General features: G+C 32.5%; 1 protein-coding gene across 18 annotated transcripts in view; it reads right to left on the reverse strand.

Annotated features, from left to right (window-relative positions):
- Positions 1-27,154, reverse strand: part of OSBPL1A (oxysterol binding protein like 1A) — a 305,323-nt gene that overhangs the window by 47,232 nt on the left and 230,937 nt on the right. For 17 of the 18 annotated variants that reach the window (XM_074276711.1, XM_074276727.1, XM_074276751.1 and 14 more), the window contains one exon: positions 18,545-18,701. The exons of the other annotated variant lie outside the window; for it this stretch is intronic. In XM_074276711.1, coding sequence (XP_074132812.1) covers positions 18,545-18,701 — 157 coding nt within the window. The remainder of the gene's footprint in view (positions 1-18,544; positions 18,702-27,154) is intronic. 18 annotated transcript variants of the gene reach the window in all.

Below are 27,154 nucleotides of genomic sequence, written 5' to 3' on the forward strand. Positions count from 1 at the left end.
AAATAAGGTCAAAATGGGTTCATGATCTAGGCATAAAGAATTAGATTATAAATAAATTAGAAGTACATAGGATAGTTTACTTCTCAGACCTGTGGAGGAGGAAGGAATTTGTGGCCAAAGAAGAACTAGAGATCATTATTGATCACAAAATAGAAAATTTTGATTATATCAAATTAAAAAGCTTTTGAACAAACAAAACTAATGCAGACAAGATTAGAAGGGAAGGAATAAACTGGGAAAACATTTTTACAGTCAAAGGTTCTGATAAAGGCCTCATTTCCAAAATATTGACTCTAGTTTATAAGAAATCAAGCCATTCTCTAATTGATAGTCAAAGGATATGAACAATTTTCATATGATGAAATTGAAACTATTTCTAGCCACATGAAAAGACACTCCAAATCATTATTAATCAGAGAAATGCAAATTAAGACAACTCTGAAATACCACTACACACCTCTCAGATTGGCTAGGATGACAGGAAAAGATAATGCTGAATGTTGGAGGGGATGTGGGAAAACCGGGACACTGATGCATTGTTGGTAGAATTGTGAATGCACCCAACCATTCTGGAGGGCAATTTGGAACTATGCTCAAAAAGTTATCAAACTGTACATACCCTTTGATCAAGCAGTGTTAGTACTGGGCTTGTATCCCAAAGAGATCTTAAAGAAGAAAAAAGGACTTGTATATGCAAAAATGTTTGTGGCAAGCTCTCTTTGTAGTAGCCAGAAAATGGAAATTGAATGAATGCCCATCAATTGGAGAATGGCTAAATAAATTGTGGTATGTGAATGTTATGGAATATTATTGTTCTGTAAGAAATGACCAGCAGGATAATTTCAGAAAGGTCTGGAGAGACTTAACATGAACTGATGCTGAGTGAAATGAGCAGGACCAAGAGATCATTATATACTTCAACAACAATACTATATGATGATCAATTCTGATGGATGTGGTCATTTTCAACAATGAGATGAACCAAATCAGTTCCAATAGAGCAGTAATGAACTGAACCAGCTACACCCAGCGAAAGAACTCTGGGAGATGACTATGAACCACTACATAGAATTTCCACTCCCTCAGTTTTTGTCCACTTGCATTTTTGAAGGTTATTTTTACCTTATTTCTAAGTCTGATTTTTCTTGTGCAGCAAAATAACTGTATGGATATGTATACATATATTGTATTTAACATATACTTTAACATATTTAACATGTATTGGTCTAACTGCCGTCTAGGGGAGGGGATGGAGGGAAGGAGGGGAAAAGTTGGAACAGAAGGTTTTGCAAGGGTCAGTGCTGAAAAATTACCCATGCATATATCTTGTAAATAAAAAGCTATAATAAAAAATTTTTAAAAGAGAATTTCAGTTACTTTCTATTAGGTTGGACATGAATAAGAGTTGTAAAAATATGTAATATGTAAAACAATTCCACTTTTCTTATTAAATTATTTTTGCTTTGGAAAATGTTATATTCATTAAAATCATTGTTTTTAATGAAATTCATAAACATCTAAAAAGTTATCAGCTTTAATTTCTAATACAGCAAATATCTATACAAATAACCCACAAACAAAAATTCTTTGGGCTCCTCAATAACTTTTAAAAAGTATAAAAGGATCAAATTGAGTAACCAATGGAAAAGAAAAATGAGAAATGCTGGAGAAGAGGTAGAAAAATAGGGACACTAATAGACTTCTGGTGGAGTTGTGAATTGTTCTAATTCTGAAGAACAATTTGGAACCATGTTCAGAGGGCCATAAAACCATTACCCTTTGATAAAAAATTGAAGATTGAGGGATGCCCTGAATTGGGGAATGGATGAACAAGCTATGGTATATGATTATAATGGAATACTATTATACTATAAGAAATGACATAGGACTTGGTTTCAGAAAATCATGGGAAGATTTATATGAGTTAAAGCAAAGTAAAGTGGCCAGACAAGAATGTACACCAAAACCACAATATTGTAACAATGATTAATAATGAAAGGCTTAGCTACTCTGATCAATACAATGTTCCAAGACAATTCTTTAGAATTTATGATGCATAATGCTATTTCCAGAGAAAGAACTAAAGAACTAACTATGAGTGTACAATGAAATATAATTTTTTCACTTTATTTTTCTCATTCTTTTTTGTAAAATGGCTAACATGGAAATATATGTGACATGATTTCACATGTATAATTTATATAACATTGCTTAACCTTCTCAATGGGTGAGGGAAGGATTTTGAGGTAGGGAAAGAACTTGGAACTCAAAATCTTTTTAATGAATGTTTAAAATAAATAAATAAGATCAATAAGTTTGAGAACTGCTGGAATATGGATTATGGTTTTTGCTTAAGAGTTACAATTAGGCTAAGTGCTTGGTGAAGACTTCATTCAAATAACATCACAAAGACTATTATGAAGTGAAAATAAAATAAGTAATTAAATGGATATTGAGAAAATTTTTTTAACCTAAATTAAAGCATAAGAGAATGCTGTAGTGGCTAGAGAGTTGGCTTTAAAGCAGGGAGAAGCTCTACAACTAGAATATTAAAAGTCACCTGGGACACTAAGCAGAGCAGGTGGATTGTACTTAGAATCTCTCAACAATGTCCAAGAAAACAAAATAATAAGATGAATAAGAGATTAAGGGCAAATCTGTTTCCCTTCTAGGAAATAAACTATAAAAACAAAAATAGGCAGAGATCATTCCCATAAAAAAAAATGGTGGGAGAGTAGAAATAGAACACCTAAGGTTGGATCCTAGAGCTACTACTTATAATTTATCAGATCTTAAAAAGGCCCTTCCTCTTTGTAGATCTCAGTTTCTATAAAAAGGGAACTTGTAGGTAAACTAGACTATTTTTAAAATCCTGTCATCTGGGATTAGGTATCTGACTGCATCCCTGGAAAAATGTCTGACCTTGAACAAGAGGGTCTGGGCAGCTTATTGATTTCTGTAACTCTGTAAATCTGTACCCAGACTTCTGAGAGCATTAGATCAACTAGAAAAGTACAGAAAAGAAGTGCATAAATATCCATGAAAAGGTGTCTTGAGGATGAAAGACAAAGCCGTAGACATAACAAGATACAACAGACTCAAGAGAAAGCAGAGTCGGACTGGATCCCAGAGCCCTGTCTTAGAGATACCATTATTTTTGCCTCTTTAGAAGCCATAAGGTTTTTAGGCCTCCAAGTCTCTCTCCTCCAAACCACATCCTCTATTTTAGAGTAAATAGTATCTGATCTGTTACTGAATTACACAGCCATTCTGTTCAGCCTGATTTAAGTTCCTTTAAATACTGGACTGTTTTTCTCTCTACCACCAGAAGGCTAGAATTTCTAGGGAAAGAGTGGAGTTTTTGGTTCCTTCCTGACAGCTGACACATAATACTACTATAATATAATATAATAATAATAATATTTTCTAACACATGTGTAACTTTCACTTCAGTGAAATAACTTTACTTTAGAATGTTAGCAGTCTTTGCTGTGTTTGGAGACAAAGTCAAGGTCAAAATAATCTACCTAATCAACCTTTCAGACACAGATGGAGTAGAATTCAACAGAGTTAGTGGGTAAATAAAACTTCTCTTGGTACTTTAAAAAACCTTCATTAGATCTTACATCTCCTCAAGCTGTAATTCTTTACCTTGCCTCTTCTCAGCCAAATTCTCACAAAAATAGTCTACCCTTATTGCCTCTACTTCCTCTTCCTCAGTCTTCAGCTCTCTGGCTTCAGATTTTATCAAGCAACTGAAACAGTTCTCTCTAAAGTTGCTAAGGATTTCTCAATCACCATTTAACAGTTCTGACTGCCACATTTAACAGTTCTAACTACTCTGTCTACCTTCTTTATGCTCTCTCCCTCGCTATTCAAGAATTTTGCAACACATGGCTCTTTTCAACAACAAGGTCATTCAGAGAACCATCTGCATCCAGAAAAACTGGGGGACTAATTATGTTTCACAATATAGTATTTTCACCTTTTTTTAAATTGTTCTTTGCTTGCTTTTTGTTTTCCTTCTCATTTTTTTGATCTGATTTTTTTTGTATACCATGATAAATGTAGAAATATGTATAGAAGAAGTGTACATGTTTAACATATTCGATTACTCGCCTTTTAAGGGAATGAGTGGGGAAAAGCAAAGGAAAAAATGTTGAAACATTTCCAAAGGTGAATGATGAAAACTGTATGCATATGTTTTGAAAATAAAAAGATTTAATTTAAAAAAATATACTTAAAATATTAAAGATAAAAAATTTAAAAAAAAAGAATTTTGCCACAATGACCTTTATTTCTCTTACTCTACCTATCTGATCATTAACATATACATATATGCACACAAAAAGATTAAAGGATAAACAGGAAATAACAATGAAGGCAACAGAATTAAGATCAGTTGAGAAAAGCTTCTTGTAGAATAAGATTTTAGCTGTGGTTTAAAGGAAGCCAATAGGCAAAGATAATGAAACTGAGTATTACAAGCCAGAAGGACAGCAAAAGAAAATGCCTGGAGGCAAGAGATGAATTATCTCGCTTGTGGAAGGTCAAGGAGGCCAGTGTTTTTAAAATAGAGTAAGAGGACTGGAAAGGTAAGAAGGGATTGGATTATATAAAGCTTTGAATGACAAATAAAGCATGTTGTATTTGATTCTGGAAGTAACAGGGAAACACTGGAATTATTGAGTTTTTTGGAGAAGTAAAAGACAGTAACATGATTGAGCCTGAACTTTAGGAAAATTCACTTTGGTGACTGTTTGGAGATTGGAATGGAAGAGAGAGAGGTTTGTGGGGAAGACCCAACAACAGGTTCTTGTAACAGTCCAGGTATGAAGTAATAATGGGCTGTACCATAGAGAGGCAGTGGCAGAGGAGAGAAAAGGGCACTTTCAGAGATGATGCAAGGGTGGACTGGCAACAGGGGGAGAAATAATGAAGGGTGAGAGACAGGGAGAAGTCAAGAAAGCCATCAAAGTTAGGAGCATGAGGATAGATATAGAAAGCTAGTGTTGCCCTCCACATCAACAGTGAAGTTCGGAGATGGGGAGGATATAAGGGGAAAAATAATTCAATTTTAGAGATGCTGAGTTTAAAATGTCCAAGACTCTGAAGGGGAGTTAGTAATATAAGACTGTAAGACTGGCAGAGAGGGTAGGGCTGGGTAAATGGATTTGAGAATGATCAGCAGAGAGATAATTAAATTTATAATAGCTGATGAGATCACCCTGCAATATAGAGGGAGAAGTCTAGAACAATACTATCTGGGACACCCATGGTTAGCGGATGTGCCCCAAATGCAAACCAACAAAGGTCATTGAGAAGAAACAATAAGGTAGGAAGAGAACCAGGAGAGCGTCATTCCAAAAACCCAGAGAGAAGAGAGGATCAAGAATAAGAGGTTAATCGACAGTGTCAAAGGCTGTGGAAAGATTAAGAATGAGAAATAAGGAAAGGTCACTGGATTTGGCAATTAAGAAATCTTTGGTAACTCTGGGGAGAACAGTTTCATTCAAAAGATAAAAGCCAGAAGCCAGAAACCAGATGGTACCTAGTTAAGAAAAAAAGAAGAAATGCAGGCATTTATTAGAGATGGTCTTCTCAAGGAGTTTAGCCACAATGACAGAATAAGTATAGGACGATAGAGTGAATGGAAAGATGCAGGGTACACATGAGCATGTCTCTAGGCAATAGGGAAGCATTTAATAGCTAGGGCTTACATGAGTGAAGATGGTAGAGGGAGCAATCCATTGGATGATAAGGGACAGAGAGGGATTTCTTTTGATGGCACAAGGGTATGTTTTGGCAAAAAAAAGAGTTACCTCTTCATATGAGATAGGAGTGAAGTGGAATATATTAGCAGAAGACATCTGACTGATATGAGGGGAGGAGAAGAGGGAACTCTTGGTGAATGTTATCAATTTTTTCAGTCAGATTTAAAGTTTCTGAGATGACAAGGCATGGGGAAGTGGCTTCTATGCTTGATGAGAGATGAAAAGTTTTGATGAGCTACTGTGAAGAGTAGGATAGCTGGGTATTAAAAAAGGTATAGAAAATAGTTTGGCAGTAGTGAAAGCTCAGAAATTATGAGTATTTTTGCGTATCATATGTAATTATGATAACCTTGTTTTGACAAACAAAGATTTAAGTCTTGGGGATAAAAATTTATTATTTGATAAAAATTTCTGGGGAAGCTAGAAAATAATCTGACAGAAATTGGACATAGACTAATATCTTAAACCATTCCAAGATTAAAATGGAATTTGAAGAACATGGAACATATTAACTATCAGACTTATGGACAGAAGAACAATTTATGAATAAACAGAAAATAGGAAGCACTGTGAAGTGTAAAATGGATGATTTCACTTATATTAAATTAAAATTAATGAAATTGTTCTATGAAATCAATGTAGCCAAAATCAGAAAGTAGAAAAATGGGGGGGGGTGTTTTAACATAATCTCATATATATATATATAAAATTTCTCAAATATATAAAGAATTAGAGAGTCTGTGCTGATATATATATATATGTAAATAATAAACCAGGGTTTTGCCTCCTAGATATCTTCATGTTGATAGTTCTGACTAACTGGTAATATATTACAGGGAATCTATGGATATTTCCAAAACAAGAGAATGGTAGTTGGTAGAACTGACCTGGTCACTAAGGGGTCAAAGTGGGAGAAAAGAGTAGAAAGTGGCTACAGCAGGGTTGATGGTCTAAGAGAGAATTGAGGGTTTGAGAAATTGTCTATTTTTAATTTAAATACAAAAATTTAAATATAACATTTCCATGTACATGGTACAATATAAAGAAAGGATTCATCCCTTTTCATCTAGGCCTCCTGGTTTCTATTCTCAATTAAAATCCTACCTTCTAGACTTTCCTAGTATCTCTTAATTCTAGTGCCTTCTCTTGATTATTTTCAATTTAACCTATTTGTAGTTATTTACATGTGATCTGTCCTGTTAGACTGTGAGATCCTTTAGGGCAGGACTGAATGTTACCTTTCATTGTACTCCTAGTACTAAGCACAGTGCCTGGTACACATTAGGCACTTAATACGCCACAGCCACATTATCCCTGTGGAGATGCCACTCTGTACCAGCTCCTATGGGTACTATAGCCATAGCTACTGAATACCAAGAAAAGCAAGTTCTTGGCAACAATGTCCTTGGTTTCAAAGGGTTCAATACCAGAAATTGATATAACTGATATTAAAAAACTGATATAATTACATCAATGGAAATGGCATTAAAGAAGAGGTATTAACATATGCTTTGCTTCTGTACCCTAAGGACTATGAAACTTTTCCATGTGATATGCGGCTAAAACCTATATATTTTTGTCTCCTGTAGCTTATTAAGAAAAAAAAAGAAATTGAAACCAAAAGGTAAAATGATTTCTCACAGTTACAAATGTAGCTAATAAACTTGGAAACTTCCCTTTTAATTCTAGTATTCTGTAAAAACTGAAGAGAGATTTAAAGCACTATGTAAATGTGAGCCCTAACTTTTGTAATCATTTCAATGAGTCAAAGGGTTAGCTTCACCATTTCCATTATGAGAGTATGCTTCTATCTTACACACACACACACACACACACACACACACACACACACACACACACACACACACACTCTCTCTCTCTCACTCTCTCTCTCTCTCTCTCTCTCTCTCTCTCTCTCTCTCTCTGGGAAAAGATTTGGAGATGATTGGAAAGACAATGCACTTGGGAGATGGAGGGAGAAGAAATGGCTTCTTTAAATATTGCTTAGTAACAACCAATTTTCAACCTTCATTTATTTTATAAGATAAATGAATTCATAGATCTTTTTAAAATCTGAATAACTCTCATTATGTCCATATGTCCTTTTCTATGGATGTGCTATTACTGTTTAAAAATTTATATCATAGCTTCCTAGAGGCTATGTAACAGCATCTAGAATAGTGATGTGACCAATGAATGCTTTGGGATCATAATCTCATCCTTTGCTTTGCCATCACACAAATTATAGAGAAAATGCATTATAATCATAGAATCTGAATTGGAAGGAACCTGAGAGTCCAATTAGGTCAAACCATAATTTAACAAGAATTTTTTTCTAATACATACCTGATAAGTGACACTCATCCAATAGTATTTCATCCTGACACAGCCTATTCTACTTTGCTATAACTCTAATTGTTAAAAAGTTTTTCTTTCTATTTAACCTAAATCTACCACTTTGAATTTCCATTCAGTATTCCTCAATCTGCCTTCTATGAGACAAGACACAAAAAACCTAATCCCTTCTGTCTACATGAAAAAACCTTCAAGAAAGTAATGAAAACTTACATTTTAAGAAGTTTCATATAATACAGTTTATATTACGAATAGAAAGATTGCAATTTGGATTGGTAAAGGAGCATCCATACTGATGAAATTTTATGTCCTTAAGGTATTACATAAGGATAATACTTTCTTATTTAATATTTGAAAGGGGACATATTAGTAGCATCAGAATTTTCTCACAGAGCCTCCAATTTCATTCTGTAAAATACAAAATATATCAGAAAACACTCCTCCATCAGTTACTTGAGAATTTCCAGAAAGATTAGTGTAAGAAACAAAGAAACTAACTCTCTGAGATAAAACAAGTAGAGCTGAATTGACTGAGGTATCAATAACTGTTTTACATAAAGGAAAAATACTTATTAAATGGATGGAGTTAATGCTATGAAAATATCACTTTTTATACTAAGTGAAAAATTAAGAAATAGAATACTGACAATTGTTATAAAGAGAACATCCATATGAAATACAAACACTTTTAAAGTAATTCTTTCATCAACAGAGAACTATATTTCTCAAATGTTGTATGCAGTGCCTAATAAACAAATCAGTCCAGACAAATGAAAAGCATTCCTGGCTTATGCAAATATAATATGCCAAATTGCAGACCACTTTTAAAAAAACAAATAATGGTTTAAAGTATAGGCAGTACAGCATAATGTATAGGGAACTGACTGGACTAGGAGGCAGGAGGATCTGGGATTCAAGGCCTGCCTCTAACATATGATGACTGTGTGACATTAGGCAGTTCGCTTAACCTTTCAAAGCTAGAGACAATTGGCTAAGACTATGAGATGAAAAGAATGAAAGCTGATCTGTATTGGTAGAGTGGGTTCTCAGAAAAAATCCCCCCTATACCAAGAAAATAACAGGTTGTGTACCTCCTCAACAAAAAAACAATTTTTAATGCATGTGCCAAAGCAGGTCAATGTGGAAAGAAATCTGGTGATTAATATTTTTTTTCTGAAAGGCATGTAATTGCCCTTTATCTATTTTGTAATTCTATTTCCATATATCAGGTATACCTAGAATAAAGTACACCTGCATATGAACCCAGAGGAGTCCCAAAGAAAGGTAACACTAAACAACTCATCATCCCCTGAGGTAGTGTTCTCTTCAAGGCAAACTTTAGATTGGCAGTGCTCCAATGAGGAAAAAAATTCTGCTTCAATGTATTTCTGGGTATTAAATTCCTTATGTCAGCAGAAATCAAGATGCATGTCTGTTGTTTGGTTTAGTATTTTTCAGAATGGCAAAAATAAAATTTAAATCTGTGAAACATAGACAAATTAGATAAAAGATTTCCTGAGAATGCAGAACAAATATGTGTGTATATACTTTCTTATGAACAAAGGAAGACTAAAAATTAAGGAACATTCTTTAATAAATAATAATATTCTACTTTGTCATTTTTTAAGAATTAGAGGAGTATTCTAGAAAAAATTTTCAATTATTAAACATTTATGTTTTCTCTGTCCTACATCTTCCCCTGCTCCATGGGTTAGGGGATGGGGTGAGAAAGAAAAACAAAACACTTGTAACAAACAAGTGCAAAAGTAAAACAAATTCTCAAATTGATTCTAAGCTTTTACATAGCACATTGAAACAGGAAGATGATATTTATATAAGACATTTAAAACTCTCGTGATCAGAGCTAGAAAGTAATGAGACCTCTGGATGAGGAAAGTGGTGTCAGGGGACCAGTGAATGAATAATAGAGCTACGAGCCTCTAGTCACCTCTTGTTTACAATTCTGACAATATAAGTTTATAGCCAGTATTGTGGAAGTCAGCCAAATTATTGTTTCCTAAATAGAAAGAAACTCAATTTAATTATTCTAAGAGATTTAATTTTTAAAATATGGTACAAAACATATCCAATAACAGATAAAAAATTTATTTTTCTATATATTTATCCAAAGTAATAAACCACTTTTATTCTAATATTAAAACTTTTATTCTAACTACTTTCTAAAATTCCAGTTCAAAATTTAAAATGTTGAAGACTTTGGGTCTTCCCTTTCCTGGCACTTCAAAGCAGGATAATAACACACACACACACACACACACACACACACACAGCAAAACAATAAAAACTCAAATTTTCAATAGAAAAGTATTTTCATAGGTTTTTTTTAATATTTCCAAGAGACTTTCTTTATTCCAAAGTAATTTTTCAAAAAATCTAGAATGCAAATGCTAAATTAATAAAATATATTAGTCCAAGAGGATGAGATCAAAATAATTTTATTTATAAGTCTTTGAGTAATCTCTATTGGTTATTCTTTTTTAGTCTTACTATTTTTAATGTGCTCTATATTTGACAATATTGGATGCTCTGTTCTATATCAACAGGGATTGGTAACCATAGCACCGCACCTAAATCTATTTATCTGATTTGAAAACTAGTCTTATATATTCAAAAAATTATTTGAAGTTATAGAAGTTTTTTGAATCAGATGAAACTTTTAACATACTTAGACATCATAACTTGAAGTATAAATGCAGTGTCAGAGTTTGAAGAGATCTCAAAAATGATCTAACCTATACATGAACAGGTATATAACATGTTAAATACCACATATATAATAAGTTATACAACATTTCCAACAAAGTCTTTAAGCAAAGGTCAGATGACTACTACTGAGTGAATCAACTGTTGTCAAAGCAACTGATTGTAACTATGTTCAAATGATTAGAAAGCTATTTTCTATATTGAATATAATTCTTGTCACTTAGCAACTTCAACCCAATGTTCTAACTCTGCCATAGCAGAATAAGTCTAACACATCTTCCACAGCAGAGCCCTTCAAATATTTAAAAGATGGTTATCATATTCCCCATAATTCTTCTTTTGTTCCAAATGAAACATTCTAATTCCTCTGACTGATCTTCACAGGGTATGATCTCAAGGTCCTTCACAGTCCTGGTCCCTTGAATAGTTGTTAATCAATGTTCTTCCTACAATGTGACATGTAAAAGAACTAAACACTTTGGAAACAGAATGCTGAAATTATGGTCAACTACTGTTAAGCAAAACTTCTGCTTTTTAATCATGCTCTCTTTTGCAAAGAGAGATTAAAAAAAAAACCCCAATACAAGGGGATAGAAAAGAGGGAAATAGACAACAATAACTGTGAATGTAAAGAGGCAGAATCCAAAAAAGTTATTTAAGACATACACACACGTGAAGATTCTTCCCTTACATCTCAGGAACATACACAGTGGTTATATCTTAGGTCTTGTCCTTACCCACAGAGGTACCACTTCAAAGTTAAACAATCCTTACATCATCTTATATGACTTTAAACTATTAATTTCCCATCTGTCCCTCTGCTTTTATTTACACTGTAACCTCCCGACTCTCCATCCTTCAATTCTTTCCCAAGCCATCTCCTTTGAACTATCAATTAAATTTTTCCTGTGTGCCAAGAACTGTGCTAAGGGCTGGGGATACAAAGCCTACTGGAGACATGTAAGCAAATATCTACAAAGCAAGCTGTAATACAGGTTAAATAGGAAATGAGCAGGTTGAAGAACCTTCAGAAGTGGTTCTGAAGGAAGAAGTGCTGAGAACGTCTAGTATGAGGGCAAGAGTCGGGGAGGGGAGAAAATGGTGAGTCATATGCCAAATTTGTTGAGAAGTAAAGGAAGTTGCATAGAGGTCTGCAAAGAACAGCTACTAGGGTTTTGATTGGGTAGAAGCATGAATTTCAAAGGAAGATAGGTTAAGTGACAATGGTGAGCAAGAAGTTATCAATTCCCTCATGTCAACCAGTAAGTTGAGGGAAATGAGTAAAGGAGTAACCAATAATGAAAAGGGTGACCAGGAAAGTTATGTCATCAGGGGGTACCAGATTTCTGGAATAACTAGATGGATTTAGGAAGGAGGAGAGTCCATTACCTGTGGAACAAGTATTCTAAAGGGTACAGTGGAAGGATTGGCTGGTGTGTGGTTGTAACTATAGGGTAGGGAGGGTTAAGTTAGATGGGAAAAAGAAATTTGATAGGAGGGAAAGGGAATAGGGTTAGATGGTGACTTAGAGTTTTCAGAAGCCCTGGAATACGTTAAGTATGATAGGTATGAGAATGTTCCTGATTGAGTAAAAGGTAACACTCCCTTTTCCAAAGCAGGCTGGAGATTGGATTGGAGACAAATGTAGCACCAAAGGAAGCATATTTGTTCATTTCATTACTACTTGTCTCTCTAATGCCTGGATATTAGGCAAGAAGTGGTACAGTAACAGGAAAAGAAAATCTAGATCTCTATTTTACTCTTTTCCCACAAGGGATGAGCCAAGCAGGAGCAGGAGATAGAAGACCTATAGGTCCTCCTCTTTTCTCCTTCCCTAAAGTAATAAAAGTGTTAGGACTTATATCAAACTATAGGAAACACAACCAGTTGGTATAGAGTCATCAATAACTACCTTTTGCAAAGTAACCCTTTATACAATCTAGTTACCTGACAATATACTTCAGATCAGAAGTTTCTCCAATGTTTTACAAAGCCATTAGGGATTCATTGAAAGAATATGTAATTAAAATGGAAAGTTTAAAGTTATGATTTCAAAGTGGAGAAAAATGTAGAAGGACTCAACAACTTTACTGAGAATAACTGGTCCAAATCACTTACTTCTAGTTTATTTATATATTACTATACATTTATATTATATTGAATTACTACTTGATTTCATAAGCAAGAGGAACTAATGGTAAGTCCAAACCTAAGGTAGAAAAAGAGGAATTGATGTGTCCAGAGTGCCACAGCAGGTAAAAAGGAAGAATTTTAACCCAGGTTCAAGTCCAGCATTCTTTTCATTATATCTCATTGCCTTGAAACAAAATAAATAAACTAATATTTAGTTAAATTACATTTTTAGTTTCTCAGTTTTCTATGTAGACCATTATCATAGAAATAATATTTCAATTCACATTTAAATAGAACTTTATGATTTACAAAATACTTGTTATAACCATCCTGTGAACTAGATTAGTTTTAAATATTACTTTCAGATTACTGATGAGGAAATTGACACTCAAAGAGATTAAGTTACTCACCTAGTGTTTACATGGCTAGTAACTTTTAGAATCAGAATTTAGAATCTGGCAAAATCTCGAATTTAGGTTGGCAAGATTTATTCTGCACTGTCACACTGATCCCTACCCCAAAATTTTATATTCTTTTAGGAAAATTAAAATTTTTTTCATGATTTTAAAAATATGCTCCATATACTTTTACAATTTGCATAGCTTATCTTTCATTTTTAAAGTACAAGGAGTATCTGTCCTTTTTCATAATCCATATATATTTTCCTATCTTTGATGAAGTCTCAAAGATATCATCTGATTGTAATGACAACGGCAGATTAAAATACTAGGACACAGGTCATTAAATTCTGCTGACTCAAAACGTATTTAACAAAAACAAAACCAGGAAGTATTTTAAGTGCTCTGGAATTTTTTTTTTTTTTTTTTTTTTTTAACAATTTGGGATTTGGCATATCAAACAGATATCACAACTAATGCTTAATTAACTCTGTTTAGCTCTGAACACAGATGAGTTTTTAAAAATAAAGATGGGGGTGGAGGTAAGGAGAGATGATTTAAAAGCCTCTTTTATTGAAACAGGCATCTTATCATCATTTTACATTTTGCTTGGTTGTCTTGGATTTTTCTTTTCCCTTTTACCACTGAATTTGGTCCATGGTCCAGAATGATGGTCAACAAATTAATAATGGGCTACTATAGCAATGGACTCAGATCAAGACTAAATACAACCCTTAGGAAAGCCTTCAAAAGATAATTTATACAGAGGGAAAATATATTAATTAGGTAACTGGACCATAACTAATATATAAGTAACTTTCCTGGCATTATTTTGAAGCACTTGACAAATAGCCAACACACCCAAATAAAAAAAGCAAAAAATCCCCCCCAAACAAAACAAAACAAAATCCTTTCCAGGAGATAGCAAGTAGAATTGGGAATGGATTCTTGGTTGTGGAAAGAAAGCCAATAGTACAATGAGAAACTTGGAAGCATTATGTCAAAAGAGAAAAGAACAACAAAAAAATTTTAATTCTCTTAATAGGAAGCTAGTGGCAAAGCAGGTAAGAGGTCTAGATAAGCAGTCTAGAAGACCTGCATTTAAACCCTGTTTCAGATGCATACTGAGCAAGTTTCTTTAACTTCTTCTCAGTCTCAAGTTTTCTCAACTGCAAAATCAGAATAATAACAGTACCTATTTCTCAGGATGGTTGTGAGGATGTAACAAGAAGCTAGTAACAGCTGGCATTTACATAGTGCTTTAAGATTTGCTAAGTTGCTTACAAATATGGTCTCTCATTTAATACTGGGAGATAGTTACTATTATTAATCCCCAGTTTATAGATGAGGCCACTGGGACAGAGAAAGGTTGAGTGATTTGGCCAGAATCACATAGCTAATAAACTTCTAATGCAAGATTTGAACTAAAATCTTCCTGACTCCAGATTCAATGTTCCCCCTATTTAAAGTGCTATGCAAAATGCATAAATGCTAACCAGTATTATAAATGCTAAGATATCTTCAATGTGAAAGCTTTATCAAATAAATAAAGATCCTGGTCTGTTCATTTCATGAGGTAAACTCAGGCATCAGCTTAGACTTGGTGTCACTTATTAATTCATGATAGATTATTCTCTTGTAGAATAAGAGCTACATGTCTTGTTAATCTTTATTGCTTCTACAATCTGCATCTCTCTTATTAATTTAAATTATTTTACATAGGAACAATTCTTTTTTTTATTATTTCTCCTTTTATTTAGTAGGCTTGAATTCTATTGTATATATATGAATTTGCCTTTCAGATCTCTCTACAATTGTGACTTAATTAATTAAAGAATAATTTCAACACATATTCATAGTTGGTGGAACTCTAAATGATCCCAGAAAACAATTTAGGATTATATAAAATCCCAAACTTTAACCCGGAATCTCTATCATTGGGAAAATACTTCAAAAGGCCAAATGGTAGAAAAGAAAGGGCTAATATATGATAAACTATTCAAAATATCACTTTGTAAAATAGTAAAAAAGATGGCAGTATGTTTCCACTGTTTAGTAAATATTGTGCAAATTATGGTATGTGAATGTAATGGAATATTATTATAAGAAAATATGACTGAGAAATTCAGAGAAACATGGTTTGTATTAATTGATGGATAATGAACAATATATTATGAATTATATATATATATATAAAATGAGTATAGTAATATAAATCAAAGCAACAAAGATAGAAAAATTTTGAAGAAATGTGAGTCAGAGGCTGCCCACTTCATGCTCATCCATCATGATGAGTTAGTAGGTATATAAGAAGGGGTAAGTCATCTAAGTTCTCAGTGCTCTAAGTCAGAAGTTTCAAAAGCAAATAGAAACAGAGGCCACCAACCATACATAAGGATCCCTGTGAGTAACACACTGACTTAATTTTAAAATGTAATATGATCTAAATTTTATTGTATTTTTATCTATTTTATTAAATATCTCTCAATTATATTTTAATCTGGTTCAAGTCATACTTTGGAGTATTGTGGGCCACACCTGTGGGGCATGTTAAATGTTGACAACTCTTCTCTAGGAGACTTTTTAAGAGTATAAATTGTAAAGAAGGTGATGACAAACATTGATAGAAGGAATTTCCTTTATTCAGATGTTCCTCATAGTAGTGAATCACAGGTCTAGTACCAGTGTCTCTATCTTTAGGAGTGGCAGGCATCTTGGTATAAAAGATAAGGGTTCTAGAGTCCAAAAGACTTAACATCTTTAACATTTATGAAATGTGTGGCCACAGGAGAGTTATTTAAGTTCTACAAGCCTCCATGTCCTATTTGTAAAATAAAGGGGTTGCATTGGAGGTCCCAAGGTTTCTTCTAGCTCTAAATCTATGATTCTATGAATTCAGACTAAGTGTACTAATGAATCTTGGTTCCACAGGCCAAATAATGAAACAAAATCAAGAATTTTATTTGGATGAAACCTCATTGGAAATTCCCCAACTGGCTCAACCACTATCCATCTAAAGAAATAAGCATCTGTTTAACCAGCTTCAGGGAGAGGAGTCTGCTACCTGAGACTGCTCACCCCATTCTGGAGAGCACTGATTGTCAGGCAGCTTTTCTAGAGATCTCCCTCCTCTTCTTAGAAAGATAGTAAGTTAGCAGTATATACTCTAGTCTTTCAGAGGTAGTCACTGCCCAACATGTTTATCTTTGTTATAAGGAAAAGCTCTTTGGGAAAGGGCAGAAAGGTCTGGTGGGAAAAAGAAAACTGCAGAACGTACCAATAAAACACTTTAAAAAGAACAAAATGAAGACTACATGAAAGCAAGATAAAGAAGTTTATGATAAGACATCCCAATGCTGCAAATATTCTGGGATCTTAGGCAGACATACTGCACAGCGTATTCTATCTCAGAAACAAAACAAAACAAAACTACTTTATACCACTATTCAATGCTATTTACACTGACATAATTATATTTGTACCCCTCAAAGTACATTCACATATATTATTTCATTGGACTGATATGGTTAATAAATTTTTGTCAAGGGGTCAAAGTTTACCATTCCTTTTTAAATAATCTACCATGTTTGTGGATAAATGTCTTCTTTGGAGAGTGCACGTTCAGTCCTGTGTTCATAAAGGAGTCCACAGTTGTTACCCAAAGTCATCACAGAAGAAACTATAAATGTGGATTTTCTTTTAGCGAAAATCTCTTATTACTGGCAAGTTTGGGGCATATCTTTTTCTCCTCTCCACATCTTTTTATTTTGATATTTTGCTTGTAAAAATTTTGGAGCTCCAAATTCTCTCTCTTTTTCCATCCCTTCTCCCTACCTTGAGAAGGTAAGCAATTTGATATAGATTATACATGTGCAGTCAAAACATATGTATATCTTCTAACTGAAAAAAAAAAAAAAGAATCTTTGATAACTTAACCAATCCATGATATTATCAGAGTACATATTTGGATATTTTTATGCAAAAAGATGTGCATGCTAATGAAATGTGTAAGCAGATTGTTTTTTCCTCAAATTTCTTTCCACTGAGGCAGTGGTAGAAATCAGAGAGCTCCTAGGACTTATGAGTTGAATTGATATGCTTCTCTTCACTCTTTCCTAAAAATTATCACAGAAAGAAAAGTGATTTGTCCAAGTTTTACTGTAATTAAGATAATAATTAAGATCATAGATTTTGAGCTAAAAGAGATCTCTAAGATCATGTATTCCAAACCTTTCATTTTAGAGATGAGAAACTAAGGCTAAGAGGTTCAGTGCCTTGTACAATGTCACTGAGGTCACAAGGGGAAGAGCTGACACTTAAACACAGGTCCTCTAACTATATATAAATTGGGCATATTTTCCTTTCTTCCACAGTGGGGCCTCTGCCACCTGTAAATTAAGAAAAAGTACTGGAAAACCTACCAAAAAATCTACTTTATAGTAGTTTTTCTCCCCCAAAAGAGAAATGTTACTACATGAAATCAATTCCTTACTAATTTTAAACATTAATAATTCCTGATGTCAATGTGACATTTGCATATTGAACTGTCTTGTACTTTTATTCTGAAACTAGAGAAGCGTGGTGTCTATAACATCTCATTAACTCTACAAAGTCTCTGACTAAACTATCAAGGGGATAAAAAATGTACTGTTATTAGGCAATGTAAATTGGACATGTGCAGCAAAGAGTGGTTTTTATTAAATTGCTTTTGTTTAAACTTAACTTAATTGTGCCATCAGGCTGGCAATATTACCATTCATTCTTAATAAAATCAACAAGAAGATCAAATGACTGGAAACTAAAATAGCAATAGAAGGCATCGTCATAAAAGATGTATGATGAAAAAAAAGAACCCAGCATCAAATTCAGTAGACACATTTAGACAAGTTTAAGAAAGACAACTGAAGCATTTATATGTTGTCTGCAAAACAATTTGTTTAAACAAATGGAAAAGATAAAAAATTTGTGCCTTATCCCCCTAATTTCTACATGCTTCTCTTAAGCAGACAGAAGAAAAAGTAATTTGAAAAGCAGTGGCACATTAAGCACCCGAGGCAGGGGGAAGATTTAGAATAAGAAAATATTTTTATTGAATCCAAACAAATTTTATTTCATACCACAAAATTCACAACTATTTTATATTAAAATAGATCATCCTACCTGTGTTTTTTGATGCCATTGGACAGGGAATCTCCACCACCACAATCCTTTCCTTCAGACATTCTGCTTTTTCTATTGTTCAAATGTTCTCTCCTCTCTTCAAATGAACGTGCTGTTACTGTTTCCAATCTACTTATGGACTGTTCAGACTCTGAATCTGTAGTAGAGCAGGTGCATGTTAATGACTAGATCTTTGATGCTACTTCAAGAAACAACAGATACCTCTCTCAATGAACCAAACTCTGAAACTCTAGTAGACTACTCTGTCTTTGAGACAGCTTGAGACAACTTGTTAACTTCCCTTACAGGGATTTCAGAGAATCTATTATACAGAGTAAATAAAAAGTTGACATTCTACAAAGCATTAAACTCTGCTTGAATTTATAGAACAAATGATAAAGACAAGAAAGTAATTCTAATATTAAATGTTCCAAATGCAAAAATCTATATTTAATCTTAGTTACAGCATAACATTTAAGCTTATGTAAAATGTGTAAAGAGATTTGAAACTTAAAAAAAAATGTTTGCTGATTTTCTCCATTAGTTATTACTTACTTATTACTACTAGTCACTTTGTATATACTTTGTATTTACTTGCTTATGGACATACCAGATTTTCCCCCAGGAGATTTTAAATTCCTAGAAGTAGGGACTTTTATTTTTGTCTTTGTATGCCCAAATAGTAAAACACTTAGTAGATGCATTATCTTATTAGATTCTTTAAAAAACCTTGAAAGTAGCCTACTCTTTACAAATGAAGAAACTGCCCAAAAGGTTCAGTGGCTTCCCTAAAGTCTCTCAGTTCATAAAAAATAAGAATATTCAGAATATTTAACTAAGTCCTTTATCCATTATACCTAGACAGGGCAGTTTTTCTGAATCCCTATGAACTTAAAAAATTTATTATGAACTTAAAAAATTGAGAAGTATTAAGTTTTTGTTAGAATGAAAGTTAATTTATGAAATGATCATTTGGGGATAGTTCTAGCAGTAAAAAAAAAAAAAAAAAAAGCCCTAATATGCATTCAAGTGTTATTTCTTTAATCAATTCACTCTCAATTCCTTAGTATGAATATGGCATTTTCTGCTATCCCTTTTCTTCTTCCCTATTAGGTTTATTCTTCTAAAATTTATAGTGCTAAAATAAGATGCTGTGTATTCTTTATTAATTTTTAGTACTATAATCTAGCAAAAAATAAAACTAGTAGGTGGACAATAGTACATGTATGTTTTGAGCCTAAATCTCTTAAATGATCTTTTGTAGAAAAACTATTTTAAGGACATCATAAGCCATGTTGTTTCTTTTCCTATTGTTTTCCCACTAAAATGACCTTTTTCCCCCTTCAGAATTCACACAATTTATTTTGCAACTCTCTGATATAATTATAGTGTATTATTTCTATTACAACATTTGTTGTCTATTTGTTATCCTCATACTACAGTGCAATCCCCAAGAAGGCAGTGTCCATGGGTTATCTAAAAAGAAGTATCAAAATTTTCTCAGTTATCTAAATCAAAAGTATCAAAATTTCCCCTGAGTGTCGGGTAGAACTAGATTAAAATACAATTGAGAAATGTTTAGTAAAATACATTAAAAATACAATACAGATGATGTTAATTTATGGGTTTCTAGATCAATATTTGAGTTTGTTATCACTTATTAAATAATCTCTGCAAGTACCCAAGTGCTCTAACCTATGTGTTCACCACAATAAGTATATAATAAACGATGTGAGATAACCTATGGGATAACAATATATATGTTTGTTCTCCTCTATATACCTCAGAGTGCAAATATGACCTTTGACAAAGATATAGGTACTTGTGGTAAGTAGCTATTTAAGAGAATTTCTGCTTCATCATCCACTGTAGCAGTTAGTCAAGGAAGAAAAGCATGCTAGTGATACCACAATTTTAAAGGCAATTAGGGATTTATTTTCAAGATAAAAATAACAACAAAAAAAGATTCCAAAAGAATAATAAAGGACAAGGATGGTATTCTTCCCACAATATACAAAATAAAGACAAATCAGGATCTTCTGAACCATCTGCCAACTTTCCCACCTCTATAAAATCTTTGTAAGAATTATCTATCCAGACCTCAAAATAAAAAAATAAAGAAAATGTATCTTTGATTTGTTTTTAGACTTTACCAGTTCTTTGTCTGGAGAAGGAAACAACTTTTCATCATAAGTCCTACACAGTTGTCTTGAATCACTGTGTTACTGAGAATAGATAAGTTATTCATAGAAGATCATCATGTAATATTGCTGTTACTGTGTATAATGTTCTACTGGTTCTGTTCATTTAATTTTGCATCAGTTCATGTAAATCTTTCAAGATTTTTTCAGAAAGCATACTTCTCATCATTTTTTAAAGAACAATAGTATTCCATCATAATCATATACAACAACTTAAGTCATTCCCCAATTGATGGATTTCCAATTTTTTGCCACCACTAAAAAGAGCTGCTTATATATGTTTTTGTATATGGAGGTCCATTTCCTTTTCTTTTAATCTTTTGGGGATAATGTAGATGTACATACATACACATGTATGTATATATGCACACATACACACATATACATATACATATATATATAATTAGTATTGCTTAATCAGAGGATATATGTAGTTTCATATCCCTTTAGGCATAGTTCCAAACTGCTCCCCAGTGACTAAATCACTAAACAAACCACTTCACCAACAGTACATTAGTATTTGAATTTTCTCACATCCCTTCCAACATTTGTCATTTTCCTTTTCTCTCATATTCATTAATTTGACAGGTTTAAAGTAGTAGCTTAGAGTTCTTTTAATTTAAATTTCTTTCATCAATAGTAATTGAATTTTTTTTCCATATGGCTATAGACAGGTTTGATGACTTTGTCTAAAAATTGCTTGTTCATCTCTTTTGACCATTTATCAACTGAGGGATGGCTCTCATTTCTATAAATCTGATTCCATTTTCCATATATTTGAGAAATGAAGTCTTTACCAGAGAAACTCAAAGTAGATTTTTTTTTAACATTAATGATTGCCCATGATGTATTTCCCTATATCCTATTTTCTTCATTTAGCCCCTTCTTTCTCCCTTCACTGTAAAATCTCTTTCAGGCCTCTATGTCAGATAATTTGTCCATTCTACCTCTTCCTTTCCCTTTCTCCCAGTGCATTCTTCTTTCTCATTCCTTAATTAATTTATTTTCTTAGATAATCACATCACATTCAATACATATCTCTACTGTTTGGTCAATGTATATTCCTTTAAGCTGGCATAATACATGAGAAAATTGTTTATTTGTTTGTTTTTTGGCAAGGCAATCTGGGTTAAGTGACTTGACCAGGTCACATAGCTAGGAAATGTTAAGTGCTGAAGCCAAATTTGAACGCAGCTCCTGCTGATTCTGGGGCCAGTGTTCTTATCCACTGTGCAATCTAGCTGCTTCAAGAAAGTTTTTAGGAGTTATAAATATCCTTTTCCCATGTCAGAATATAAGCAATTTAACATTTTAAGTCCCTTATGATTTCTTTTTTATGTTTATCTTTTTTATGTTTCTATTGAAGCTTTCTATTTACTATAGAAATTCAAATTTTCTATTTAGCTTTTCATCTTTTCATCAGGAAAGCTTCAAAGTCCTATATTTCACTGAATATCCATTTTTCCCTCAGAATGATTGGGCTGTTTTGCTGGGTAATGGATTCTTGGTGGTAATTCTAGCTCTTTTGCTCTCCAAAATATATTCCAAGTCCTCTGATTCTTAATGTAGGAGCTACTAAATCTTGTGCTATGCTGACCATGGCTATGTGATGCTTGAATTGCTTCTTTTTGGCTACTTGCTCCTTTATTTAGAGGTTCTGGAATTTGAATACATATTCCTAGGAATTTTCATTTTGGGATCTCTTTCAGGAAGTAATCAATAGATTCTTTTAATTTTTATTTTAGCCTCTGATTCTAGAGTAACAGGAAAGCTTTCATTGATAATTTCTTGAAAGATGATGCCTAGTCTTTTTTTTTTATCATAACTTTAATTATTAATTTAAAAATTCTTAAATTATTTCTTGTAGATGTATTTTACAAGTCAGTTGCTTTTCCAATGAGATAATGCATATCTTCTTTTATTTATTCATTCCTTTTTTTTTTGTTTGTTTCTTGATGTTTTATAAAGTCATTAGCTTCTGCTGGCCCAATTTTAACTTAAGTATTTTCTTCAGTGCGTTTTTGTATCTCCTTTTCCATGTGGGCAATTCTGCTTTTCAAAGTATTCTTCTCTTCATCAGATTTTTGTGCCTCTTTTACCATTTGGCCTAATTCTGTTGTCTAAAAGCGTTTACTTTCTTCAGTAATTTTTTTTTTTTTTGCCTCTTTTACCAAGCTGCTGGTTCTTTTTTATGATTTTGTTTGTCACTCTCATTTCTCTTCCCAATTTTTCTTCTACTTCCCTTACTTAATTTTTAAAAAAAATCATTTTAGATCTCTTTCACGGCCTGAGACCAATTAATATTTTTCCTGGAGACTTTGGATGCAGAAAATTTGACTTGTCTTCTAAGTGTGTTTTGATCTTCCTGGTCACCATACTAATTTTCTATAGTCAGAATTTTTTTTTTCTGTTGTTTGTTCCTTTTCCAGTCTATTTCTTGACTTTTAACTATGTTAAAATGGAGTTCTGCTTCTCAAGGAGCATTATCCCAAGTTTCAGGTTTTTTCTACAACTGTTTTCAGGAGTAATTCTTGGGACCTGTAAATTATTGATTGGCTCTTCCAAGATTCTAAGATCCAAAGAGAGGTGTACTTACTGTGGTCCTGTAATGTGCAAGTGACCACAAATATTCTTTTCAACCTTGGAACTGTGACCAAGGTCACTGTTCCATTGTGGTTGCAAGCTCTGCTGTGCTAGTGAATGGAACTAACTTTTTCAATAATCTGCTAAATGCTGACAACAATCAAGGCATGAATTACAGACATATCCACCAGAAGGGCTTAGTAGTTTGTAACATAGAAGATGTCCTGTCCAAAGTATGTATTAAAGAAAAATATTCTAATGAGGTGAAGGTTCATTGTTGCTTCTTTCTGGAGAAGTCTGACTAATTTCAATAAGCTTTAATACACCATAAAATGTTTTCAACAAAATTCATACAATATAAGAAATACTAACTTAATTAGATACAGTTTCAAAGCAAAAGAGGTGAAAATTCACATGGTCTAGAATCTGAAAGGCAGATCAAGAGGCCAAATCAGCTATGTTTATATATGTATATACCCTGAGAAGGCAGAATGATATATAGTTGGTATCGGAATCAGGATGAACTCAATCTATAAGTTTATATGTCTAGATATCAAACATAAGTAACATAAAAATGTACACACATACATCTTAAGACAGGTACTAAAAATGAATAGTGAAATGGGTCCAAAATTAAATAAAATGTTAGACTGGATCATATTTGGGAAGTATTCAGGATCCTTTCTTAAAGAAAGCGGCCGCCCCTCTAGCTCCACAGTTTCAACTAAATCACATTTTTAAGATTCCAGATTTTGTGTCACTATTCAGCTGAATATTTACACTTAAGCAGACTGAACTCTCAGAGATCAAAGTGACATTTCTAGAAAAATATGAACTCAACCAGTTTGGGCAACTATAGAAATAATTATAACTATCATGATAGTTTATAACCCTACCCAAAATTATTTTAAGTTGTGCTATAATAATTTGTAAAGTACTATTATGCCATAAGTGATATCACCCCAACTCTGAAGAAAGTTAATATGGACTCTGCCACAAAACATCTATATAAATCCATAAACTAATATAAATCAATTACAATCCAATTTCAGATGTTTTGTCTAAGGGTATTATGCCATTAATATAAGAGTTTTAAACTTATTTTTCTGTCACCAGCCTCTTTGATAGCCTAATGTATAAGATTAAAGGAAAATAGTTATGTTGAAATATCATTACCAAAATAAACACTGCTGCCTATGTATATAAACAATTATAGAGAATGCAATATCAAGTATTAAATATTTTAGAACTTTTAAGAACACAATTATGCCATCATCTATGTAAATTTTTTTTAAATTTCTATAATTACCAAGTATACTCCAATTTCTACAGATATAAAATTTCAGCAATACTCACTTCTTTTTAAAGAGTGTTTTTGCTTTCTAAATTAGTGAACAAAAAAATAAAGTCAGGAAGACATGGGTTCAAGTTGTACTTCTGACATACAAATTGTGTAATTCTGGTCAATTCACTTAACCTCCTAATGCTCTGGGCAATTCTTGGAGACCAAAAGCTTCAAAGAAAAGTACCAATCTACATTGGGATAGGGAATTCCCATACCTGGAAGTTCCCCATAGCAATGAAATCACAGTTTGAGTCCCAATTATTATGTTTTTGAAAATCAAGTTCTAACTTGTGTTTTAGAATTTTTAATATATTTCTCAAAATAATAATCCCTAATATATTAATATGGAAAACCTTTACTGACTGATGCTTTATCTCAAATTAGTGAGGTTTTTTTTTTTTAATAAGGCACAATCATTTATATCACACTTGATTAAAATATTCATAAAGTAATTACCATATATTTTATATGAAATATTCTTAAAGCTAACCTGAAAATCTAACTATACTGTGTAAGAGAAGGACTCTAAAACAAATGTTTGGCTCTCAGGGTTCCTTTATACTCTTAAAAAAAAAATAAGGATTTCCCCCCCCTGTTAAAGAGCTTTTGTTTATTTTGAATAATATTTACTATGCTAGCAACAGAATTTGCCATTAGAACTAGAATTTTACTGTATTAGTATTGTTACTATATTAGGACTATTTACTATCTTAGAATTTGAATTTACTATTACAGAAATTGAAATGTCTTGCAATTAATATTAACAGTTTTGAATTTGTAAATTCCCTAAAAATGTGTTGGAGATCTTTAGGTTCCCTAATCACAAACTGAGAACTGCTGTTCTAGACTATAAAGAAACCCTTAATTTTATAAAAACTGACTTGTTTAAAGTACAATTTAATAAGCTCCTTTCATAGATGAATTAACACTTAAAAAGAATAGCATGAATAAAAACAACAGAATAACATGCTTAAAGGGAAAATATTTTCATGGATACTTACCTTCAAATATTTGCTTAAAACATCTGAAACACCTTTCAAACAATCAACAACTATACAACATAATTGTTAGCTGTATTAGAATGGAATACTAAAACATAATGTGCTAACCGTATTTGATCAATGTTCCAATCAGTCCCTTACATGAAGTGAAGTTTAAAAATTATCTTTCCCTACATAATTGATTTTCAGAAGCCTAGAAAATTGAGAAAACTCTTAGAAACAATCCAATCAATCTTTATAGCTAAAGAGCCTTTTAGTATTTAAGTCTTTAAAAATCCTTCAAATTAAAAGAAGAGAAGAGGAGAGGGAAGAAATATATACATAGAGAGAGATATAGAAAAATCTATATCTCTCTCTCTATATATAAAACAAACTTTAATAGTACTTGAAAATAATGCTAAAATGATCGAATTTTCAATGAATTTTGAAAACAAAATATCACAGTGACTAAAATATTTAGTAAACATTATGGTTTATTAATCCATTAAGGGTAAGCATGCAAAGTCCATGCTAATTCCTGAATTAACTCTGTATTCTGCACTCATTGGAAACATTTCAAATGTGTGCCCCTAAGGAAATCTCAAACATTTGTTCCAGCATGAGAGAGAGATACAGATATAAGGACAGGTTTCCAGATTGCCTAAATCCAAAAAAGAAAATAGAAATTACTTATGATTACTATAGAGGAGAAAAAATTATATACTATTCTAAATTTGCTGTAAACTGAAAAAGACAAGCAAAGGAAAAGCTGGCCTAGTGAGGAAGTAAATAATGAAATATAATGCTGTTGGCAGACAACAAAACAAAAAGGGGTTAAGAGAGATGTTTCAAGTAGATACTCCAAATGAGGGCCAAGGTCAAAATTAGCTGCATATAATAGTAGAGTTTAGGAATTAACTTAAAATTATTAATTCCCATACAAGTAAAATTACCATGGTAAAAAATGAATACAGAGAAGCATGGAAATATTTATATAATATGATAAAGAGTAAAATGATCAAAGCCAAGAAAAAATATGTATGATAATTACAATGTAAATTTAAAAATTGATACAACCGAAATAAAAAAGTATGCAACAAAATTATAAAATCAATCAATGAATGAACAAAGAGATGAGAAAACATCCCTAATCTACCTTCCTGGAGGTGGGAGGTTAACACATTATACAATGAAAAAATCTGAAAACATGTACAATGTATCCATCACTTGTACTAACTTTACCCCTTTCCCTACAAATAATATATATATAATTTATTATATGAAATATTCCTTGAGAACATTTGGGACAGAGAAGAGAAGGGAAAAAAGATACTGGAAATAATAATGGCAATGAATGAAATTAAAAATGTCAACAAAAAATTTTAAACTAACCTGCTTTTCAAAGGCTAAAAAATATTACAAAATATATATATATAACTCTAACCAAATAAATATCTTCAGCACTCAATTTATCCATATGAAAATTTCCCACATGTTCCAT

This window comes from Sminthopsis crassicaudata, chromosome 1 (assembly GCF_048593235.1).
Source record: "Sminthopsis crassicaudata isolate SCR6 chromosome 1, ASM4859323v1, whole genome shotgun sequence".
NCBI classification, from domain to species: Eukaryota; Metazoa; Chordata; class Mammalia; order Dasyuromorphia; family Dasyuridae; genus Sminthopsis; species Sminthopsis crassicaudata.